Source organism: Nicotiana attenuata, chromosome 9, assembly GCF_001879085.1.
Source record: "Nicotiana attenuata strain UT chromosome 9, NIATTr2, whole genome shotgun sequence".
Lineage (NCBI taxonomy): Eukaryota > Viridiplantae > Streptophyta > Magnoliopsida > Solanales > Solanaceae > Nicotiana > Nicotiana attenuata.
Genome location: NC_031997.1, coordinates 14,700,637 through 14,710,523, shown reverse-complemented (window position 1 = coordinate 14,710,523; position 9,887 = coordinate 14,700,637). Strand labels below are relative to the sequence as shown.

At 37.5% G+C, this 9,887-nt stretch overlaps 1 protein-coding gene across 1 annotated transcript; it reads left to right on the top strand.

Annotated features, from left to right (window-relative positions):
- On the top strand, positions 562-1,277 carry LOC109232542. The gene is made up of 2 exons (XM_019398309.1): positions 562-877; positions 1,105-1,277. Exons 1-2 carry the CDS (start codon positions 562-564, stop codon positions 1,275-1,277), a joined length of 489 nt encoding a protein of 162 aa, XP_019253854.1.

Sequence of the window (9,887 nt, the reverse complement as noted above, 5' to 3'; positions counted from 1 at the left end):
AACTGGATCAAATTGGGTAATGCTAATAATAAGTTTTTTTCTGTAGTAGTAAAGGAGAGGCAGCAGAGAAAACAAATTGTTGAACTACAGACACTATCAGGGAGTACCATAACAGAACATGCAACTATAAAAGAGGAGAATGTATCCTTCTATAAAGGCTTAATGGGAACCAATGCACATATACTTCCAGTTGGGGACATGATGGTAATGAGGAAATGTCCAACTCCAACACAACAACAACAAGATCTGAATGCTGAAGTTACTGAATAAGAGATAGATGAGGCTCTAAAGGGGATAAGAAGTGATAAAGCACCTGGTATAGATGGGTATAATGCAGAATTCTTCAAAAAAGCATGGTGAGTGATCAAAGAAGAAGTGTATGCTGCAGTGAAATAAGTTTTTCATATAGGGGTGATGTTTCCAACAATCAACTGCACCACCATCACTTTGCTAGCTAAAATTCCCAATCGAGTGACAATTAAACTTTTCAAGCCTATTGCCTGTTGTACTGTCTAATACAAGCTTATCTCAAAAGTCATAGCTGGTAGACTACAGAAGATCATGCCATGCATCATATCTGAAGCCCAAGCAGGATTTATCCCATGGAGGAAAATAGCAGACAATATCATTCTTGCTCGTGAGTTAGTTAAAGCTTATAGCAGGAAACATATCTCCCCTAGATGTATGATGAAGGTTGACATGATGAAAGCATATGATTCTGTTGAATGGGTGTATTTGGAACAACTGTTAGAATATTTATGCTTCCCCACAAAATTCATTAATTGGGTGAGAACTTGTGTATCAACAGTGAGCTATTCAATCATGATAAATGGGGAGTTGACAAAACCTTTTGAAGCTGCCAAAGGACTCAGACAGGGTGATCCCATATCACCATTTCTATTTGCAATTGCAATGGAATAACTAAGCAGGCTACTCAATGGGCCGAAGCATGCTAAGGAATACAGGTTTCATAGGGTGTGGTAAGCTAGATATAACGCATCTCACCTTTGCAGATGACCTACTAATGTTTGCTAGGGGTGATATAAATCAATTTCCACTCTTCATGCTTGCTTTATGCAACTTTCTGCTTCATCTGAATGTTAGCCAATCCCAATAAGCGTGCAATCTACTTTGGGGGAGTTGCTCAGGATACTAGGCAAGAAATTCTACAGAATACTGGATATTCACTTGGGGAACTGCCTTTCAAATATCTGGGCATCCCATTGGATACAAAGAAGATAACGGCTTTGCAATGGCAACCATTGATTGACAAATAGTTGCAAGGATCTCCTCTTGGATAGCTTGGAAATTATCTTATGCTGGAAGGGTACAGTTAGTTCAAACAGCGATATTTGGTATCCAATCTTATTGGTCCCAAATATTTATCTTGCCAGCTAAAGTGATAAAGTTAATAGAGTCAGACTGCAGAAGCTATATATGGTCTGGCTCTAATACAATTGTCGACGCCCCTTTTTTTTTAAAGCGAAATCGGGTTTACGATATTTGGGAAGACAACTCTATTCCCGTTTGGGAATTGGGTTTTTGGAATTGAAGAGTCTCCACCTAATAATTAAGTGCATTAGGACACTAAGGGTTTTGAATTTGAAAACCAGAGTTCGGGTAAGGGCTAGAAATTATCTCGAGGGGAAGGTGTTAGGCACCCCTCAAGATCCACTAGTGTGGTTCTCGGCCATGCTATGTTGTGACTTTAATGTAAACAAGTATACAAATAAATTTACACATAAGGGTTGCAAACAAGCATGTTGGAATCTATAATTTGTTTGAGGGAGAGTCTAAGTGCAAGAATTAGTCAAGACATTGAATAAACAAAGAAGAAAAAGTTAGAAGGAAAAGGAATAATGCAGTGAAAAAATTAAAGGGGAGTTTTGGGTAATTGAAAAGACATAATTTATTGATACTAAATAAAGTAACATAAGGAAAGGGGTCCTAGGTTTATAAATCACATGTATCATCCACACAACACCAGCAACCAATCGTACGCATAGTGTTATCATGTGATCATCATCTCCATGTCTACCCTTCCCACCCCGTTAAGGTATTAATCGCGGAATGGTATCGCTACCTACAGCGTGCTATTACCCGTCCCACCTATCAGTCCTGGAGGCTTTTAGGACTACTAATCCTAAAGGGAGGAAGCTTGGCTTTTCAGAGGTTTAAAAGGATAAAATTCTAAGGCGACAATCAAAAACACATAATACACTTAATGGGGAGATAAAGCAATTAAAGGCTCAATAAAGGCTCAAGTAGGCCTCCTCATTTAGAGAATCGAATTGTTTAGCACGTCTTACACATACTGTTTAGGTCCTTGATTAAAATTAGCGTAGGAAGAATTGATTTACCACATATTTTCCAGATAGGGAGTCCGAATTAGTCCTGCTTAGATGTAGTTGCAGAAAAACTAACGATTGATTAATTATCTAACTATCTATCTGCGTTAAACAGGGTCTATATGCATGATATCTATTAGTTCAAAGACGGGGGAAGAATGAATTGATTGCAAAAAAATATTTAAGTTACAGTATCGTAAGTTCTGTGAGCACTTTAAACGAATTATTACTGATTTTAAAGATGAGTGGGCAATTTCAGATTTTAATCGATTACTCCTATAGGCATGCTTTCTAGGTGTTACGAATCTTGTTATGCAGAGATCTTCTAAGCAAGTCATTGATATGATTGGTTTATTTTAGGCCTTATAAGTGGAATTGCCTAATGACAGATGCACGTGCAAAAATGCTGGAAAAATCCTATAGGCATATTATCTACGTGATGTGCAGAATTTTAGCAGTGATTTATTGACATGGTATATATTGCGAAGTGCAGAAAACCTATGAGCATGGTATCTATGTGAAGAATGCAGCATTTTAAAGTATTAATCCTATAGACATGTTTTCTATGTGAAAATGCAGAATTGAGAAAGTATACACCCTATAGGCATGGTATCTACGTGAAAATGCAGAATTGAGAAAATATACACCCTATAGGCATGTATCTACGTGAAAATGCAGAATTGAGAAAATATACACCCTATAGGCATGGTATCTACCCCTTTGGCATGCATTCTATCCCATCCTTTTTCACTATACCCTAGTAGTTATTAAAAGGTTCATTACAAAGCTTATGACAAACCAAGTGAATCAAAAGAATAAATGAAAATACATCAGTGATTACATCTACATCTAATCTGCCTAATCCAGACTAAAAGTCTAATAACATGAGATAAACCAACTTCCAGGATCGGATTTTTCAAAGCCTTTTTCTTATTTGGGATGTGTCAAAGTTCCAAGGAACTTAAAGAGTTCCAGGCAGTGCTTACACCCCAAATATTATTGCAGAACAGATTATAGTGCAGTGTGGAAGGGTCAACCCTCAAGTGTCCAAGTTCAAAGAGAACTCAAGGTCCCAAGGCAAGGCTCACAGGAGGGGGACAGGACTTAAGGGCTTAGGAGTAAGTGTAAGTGAAATGAAAAGGAATTAGGGGGGGTGGAGCCAGGGCAGGCTGGTGGTCATGCCTAGCACCTGGGCTGCTGGCACACCCCTGACCAGTTTGTCAGCTTAAAAATTAGAGAGTTAGGGCCCTTTGAGGGTCAGGTTCAGCCATGGACAGCAATTTAGAGGCTGCCAGGCTATACCTTAACTCTATACACATAAGGGAATGGGGGTATGGGAGATTGAAAGAGGCTGGGATCCAAAGGACCCAGTCTTAATCCATGACAACAACTTTGTATGTTGCCATGTCTTAAACTACAGCCCAAGCACATAAAAGGGAATGGGGATAGGGATTCATTGCAGTAACAGATAGCCAAACATAAGTAATCATTTTAAAACTGAACTCTATAAAGTAGTAAATTAGGCATGGGCGTTAGAGCTTGTAAGTAAACACATTGGATTTTGATGCTTGAATCAAAAGTAGGACATACCAGTTCAGAAGAGCAAGTAGGAAGAAACAGTAGATTTAGGGAAGCCAAATTGCAATCAAGAAGCAAGAGTGTAAGTTTTAGAAGAGAGTTGTGATGATTAAAATCGTGTGTGTGTTAATGAAAGAGCAGGGTATTTATAATTGCAAACAGGTGTAGCAAATAAGGCAAGAATCATAGTTTAGTAATAATTAAGGAACTATGTACCAATTAAAATCAATTAGCCTATAGACTTCCTTTAATTAAGGAGTCCAAATTCAAACGGTAATGGGCAGAAGTTATTTAAGGAAGGAAATCAAGTAAATACCTCGTGCAAGGTAGACAAGTAAGGGTAAATACATGGTGGTACTTGATTTGTAAAATAAGGAAAGGGAACCAGTAAAATAACCAGTAAAGAATCCCATTGAAAGCCTTGCTCGAGTCAGAAAAGAGGTAAAAGAAAAGTTTTAATTTAGGAAAAAATCAGTAACAATCAAATAAGCAACATTAAAGGAATTCAGAATCAATTAATAGTTGGCAAGACATTTGAAAGAGAAGCTCTCGTATAAAACACATAGACATGTCAATCAAGAGGGTTTCAAAATCACAAACGCAGAAAAAGGTTCAAATTCAATTCATAAACTCGAAGTGAGTCTGAGAGTTCAAGGTTTCAAAGTAGAACCCTTGTCCAAACATAAAACCAAATTTAGCCAAAGAAAACCCCCAAATCCTAGGGTTTTTTAAACTCGAATTTGATACAGAGATGAAGAGGCAAACTATCGAGATATGCTCAGAGACCTTTTCAGAGTCTCATGAGAGGCATACAAGCACAATGGCAAGTAGAACATAGGAACCAGTACAGGAAACAAGTTTCAAGAAAGCTTGAAAATTAAATGAGTTCAGGTAGTGTAAACTTAAAGAAACAGTCGATGAAACACATCTAGAAAGAATCCAGGCGAAGTCTGATAAAGGCAAACAAAGGATCAAAACTCAGTAGGAAAATACAGTAGAGGAACACATAAGATAGACATGATAGAGCATGGTGAAAAACCAGTATGAGATAGAACGGAGCATAATAAAATAAATTTCATAACAAGGCAAATATAAGAACACACGAAAGGCATGTGAGTCAGAAAAGAGCCAGTAAGAACATAGCAAGGATCGATTCACACCAAGAAAAGAGAAGAAGAAGATTCAGAAACATTTTAAGGACTTTCCAGAAACCCTAATCGAAAAGAAGTGCTTTTTGAAAGAAAAAAAAAAAAGGTTTAAGAAACTTAAGCAATAGTGCAAACATGTAACAGATCTAAAATAATCGGAGAGAACCTCGATATTTAGGGTTCCAGATGAACCCTAGACATAAGAAATGCTTCGAAAATACCCGATCTAAGTCGGATAATGTCATAAACAGGCTCAAAAGACCAAGAGCCACCGGAGCAAGGCCGGAGATGGCCGGAATCTTCGAATCAGTGAAGGCCTGGGTGAAGACCCTCGAGGTCTGGCCTCGATCCTTCGAACAACAGGCATGCAGGAGCCATAGGAGGTGGGTATAGGCTGTCCATGGCCTGAGAAGCCATGGACGCCGGTGAAAACATGGTGGAACAAGGTAGGGGAGGCTAGGGTTCCAGGGAGCATTGAGAGAATTTGGGAGTTCAAGGGCGGCTGAAGGAGGAAAATGAATTAGGGTTAGGGGTCGTCTGTGAATTAAAAGGAAATAATCAATCTGAGCCGTTGATGAGATTAAAAGGGGGGATCCGGTCGTTTTTTTATGGATTGGGTCGGTTTAAAATTTTAGATGGTTGCGATTGGGCTCAATTGTGGTTAAAATTGAAATTGCAAAGGGGTTATAATTGAAATGGACGAGGCTAAATGTTAAACAACCATTTCTTCCCTTTTTATTTTAAAAATAGTTAAAATAATTTCCAAAACCAGTTAAAAGCACTAAATTGATTAATAATCATATAAATATTAATTAAAGTACTGGGAGCAATTTTGTAATTGCAAAATACTGTTAATCGAAAAATAGGCTATAATTGCAATTATAGCAATTTAGCCTTTAAATACCAAATAAATTTTATAAAAATGTGCAAAAAATCAGATTAATTATATCTTGGTGTAAATATGAAATAAAAATAAATTATTCATCAAAAAAATGATAGTCCGGAAATAATTATTGAGTTTTGTACTATTAAAATAGACAACAAATTGATTTTAAAAACCTTTAAAATAAGGGAAAGATACCAATACTCTTGGGCATGCTTATATATGCATGTACATACTATTTTGAGAACATCTTGAGTATATAAAATACATAGGGAAAAATTGGGTATCAACAACAATTACAAAGAAAGCACTGATAGCAGGGGAGAAAATGTGTTTGCCTAAATCTGCTGGAGGTTATAATCTGTTGAACATCAGAGTTTGGAATAGAGCTACTATCAGTAATGTATGCTGGGATCTGGCACAGAAGAAGGACAAAGTATGGATAAAATGGATCCACACATATTACATAAAAGGGCAAAGCATATTGGAGATGAATATACCCCTACAGGCAAGTTGGATGGTGAGAAAGATCATGGAGGAAAGAGGTGTAATTCAACAAATGGCTACAGTAAAGCACAGTCAGAGCAGTACCAAACAAGTATACTTAGGCATTCTGGGAAGATACAGCAAGGTGGCATGGAGAACCTTACTGTTCCATAATGAAGCTAGGCCTAAGGCAATATTCACGATGTGGATGCAATGTCATGGGAGACTGTTGACAACAGATAGGCTAGCAAACTGGGGAATTCATGTAAATCTAAGATGTTTCTTATGTAATAGTGCAGATGAATCACATGTACATCTGTTTGGTGAATGCAGTTTTGCTAAGACAGTATGGGGAAGGCTTTTGCAATGGCTACGACTACATGCTGCTCCAATACAATCCTATACACAGATGATGGCATGGGTGATACCACAAGCTAAGGGGCAATCGTGTAAAGCCAAAATAATGAAAATGATATATGCAGAATACATTTATGGGATATGGAAGGAGAGGAACAATAGAATATTTGAAGAGAAAACAAGGACTGCACAGATCAAATAGCAAGAGAAGTGGCATGTGTTTGCAATATTATAACTCAAGGAGTAGTGAGGACACAAATGCAGCAGCTTATATTTTGAAGACAATGTAGCAACTAACCAGCTTACTTGTATAACGTCTCTTATGTACTACTCAAAATATAGTTATAGAGTTAGAAATATGTAAGGATTAAGCAAGTCGAGAATGACTCTGCTGTTTTGTAATGATTTCATTGGTGATTAATGAAAAATATAATTACAAAAAAAAAGGTTAAGAATTCAAGGAACAACAACAAGAAATTGAACAATAATAAAAAGCAACAAGGAGATGACAGTAAAGCCAAACAAGCAAAGCAACCAATAACGGATCATGTCTTAGAGGAAACAGACCAAGAGGTTAGGCCAATGAAGTGTTACCAAATCAACAATCAATAATCTCTGACAACCAACGGGAGGATATCCAACACACAACAATGATCCCTTATAGGGCTAAATCAGATACCAAGGTGAAAACAAAAAAAGACAAAAAGAAGAAAAACAAACTGGACCAAAGAATAAGACAAAGAAGAAAAAAAGGCCAAAATCACAGCTCCTAATCAGTTTCAGGAAGAGGTCCTGGCAAATCGAACAATGCTCCTAAACATTTTAGAAGACCAATTCAAGAAGATGGAGATGGATCCTTCCCTTCCTTGAACCTGAATGCTGTAAAGGTGAGGGTGCAACAAGGGGACAAAAGCTCAACACTGCAATACCTATAGAAGTTCATGCTCTAACTCCAGGACAATCTCCTACACAAGGTACCTTGGCAACGATAGTAGGCCAAAAGGGAAAAGGCAAAGGGAGTCAGATAGAAGAAGTAAAGATGGTGCCAGACACACAGGTGGATGAAAGGCTACATTTTGACAATGAGTTGGAAGAGGTTAAATCTGATAATGAGGATCTTAGAAGGACTAATAGGGCATTAGACTTTGAAAATACAGGGGAAACAGTGTCACGAGTCCAGGAATAAATTACAAAATTTAACAATCTCTCACCTAGAAGTTATCAAGGTTCTGGTGGTGTAACAAACGGATGGCCATCACTGAGGACAATCAAACAAATCAAAAAGGGGACAAAAATCTCAACCCCTAATGTTTACCATGTATAACATGCTATCATGGAACATTAGGGGCATGAAGTCCCAAAAAGCCTTTGAAAGGCTAAAATTACTACAACAACAACATAGATTATCTTTTATTACTTTACAAGAACCTATGGTAAGGTCAACAAAAATTGAATGATACAGACAACAATTGGGAATGCAACACTGCTACGTTAATTGCAATAACAAAATTTGGCTATTTGGGTCATTAGACATATTAGTTAATATTCTTGAAGATGCAGAACAACATGTGACGTGTCATGTGACACTTACAATGTTGGCAACTCCAGTGCATGTAAAAATAGTGTATGCTAAATGTACTACCCATGAGAGAAGACAATTTGTGGGAAAAATTGAGCTCTTGGAGTAATCGTATTCAAGGACATGGGCGGTGATGGGAGATTCAATGTAATTCTTGGCGCAGAAGAGAAGTTTGGGGGTAAACCGTACAGTTTGAGCAAGAGTTTAGACTTCATAAACTGTTTAGATGACTGTGGTCTTCAGGATGTAGGGTATTATGGGGCTAAATACACATGGTGTGACAATAGGGGTCCAACCAAAATAATTTGGAAAAGACTCAACAGACTTCTCATCAATCCGGAATGGTGAGATGCACTAAATGAGACTTCAGTAACACACTTAGCAAGAACTTGTTCAGACCATGCTCTCCTCCTGATCAACATGAAGGCTAAAGATACTAATGGTCCAAGATACTTCAAATTTTTGGACTTTTGGGAAGAGCACTTAGTTTGTCCCTGTTGTTCGAGAGGTTTGGCAGGAACCAGTCATAGGAAATCCAATGTGGATACTGCACCAGAAGTTAAAGAAGGTAAGCCATAGACTTAGTGGCTGATCCAAGGAAGCTTTTGGGGATATTTATGAAGAGCCAAAAAGGCTGGAAAAACAAATTAGTAGTCTTGAAAAAGGTATGGTTTTAAACAATTCTGCTAAGAAAAGAGCTGAACTGAACAAGATTAAAGCAGAATATTACCAGTACTTAAAAATCCAAGATGCAGTTCTGAGGTAGAAGGCTAAAGCAAATTAGCTAAAAGATGGTGACAAAAACACCACATACTTCCATGGAATTATAAAGGGGAGAAGACTCAATATACAGAGGATTAAAGATGATAATGGTATATGGAGAGAAGGGAAACAGGATATTGCAACAGTAGGGATTGAATATTTTCGAAAAATCTTCAATCATGATGAAGCTTCAGCAGATTTATCAGTTCTGAACTGCATAACACAAAAGGTCATATGCAGATAATGAAATGCTTACGAAATTACCAGCAATGGAAGAGGATAAAAATAGTGTCTTCTCAATTAGTACTGATAGTGCTCCGGGACTTGATGGACTAAATGCTCTTTTTTATCAAACATGCTGGGAAGTGATTGCCGAGGATGTTTATAATGCTGTGTTGGCTTTTTTTCAAGGATCTTGTATCCCAAGATTCTTTTCTCATACATGTCTTGTAATGATTCTAAAGGTGGACTTACCGCAACACCTATCACACTTGAGGCCAATTAGCCTATGTAATGACTCGAGCAAGATTTTTGCTAAGATACTAAATGCCAGACTTTCTCAACTCCTACCAAGGATTATCTCCAGTAACCAGTTAGGTATTATCAAGGGAAGATTAATATCTGAGAATATACTGCTAGCACAAGAGGTTATAAAAGACATTTCCAAGCCAAAGAAAGGAAGTAATATAGTACTAAGGCTTGACATGACCAAAGCATATTATAGGGTAGCTTGAGCATTTTTGTGT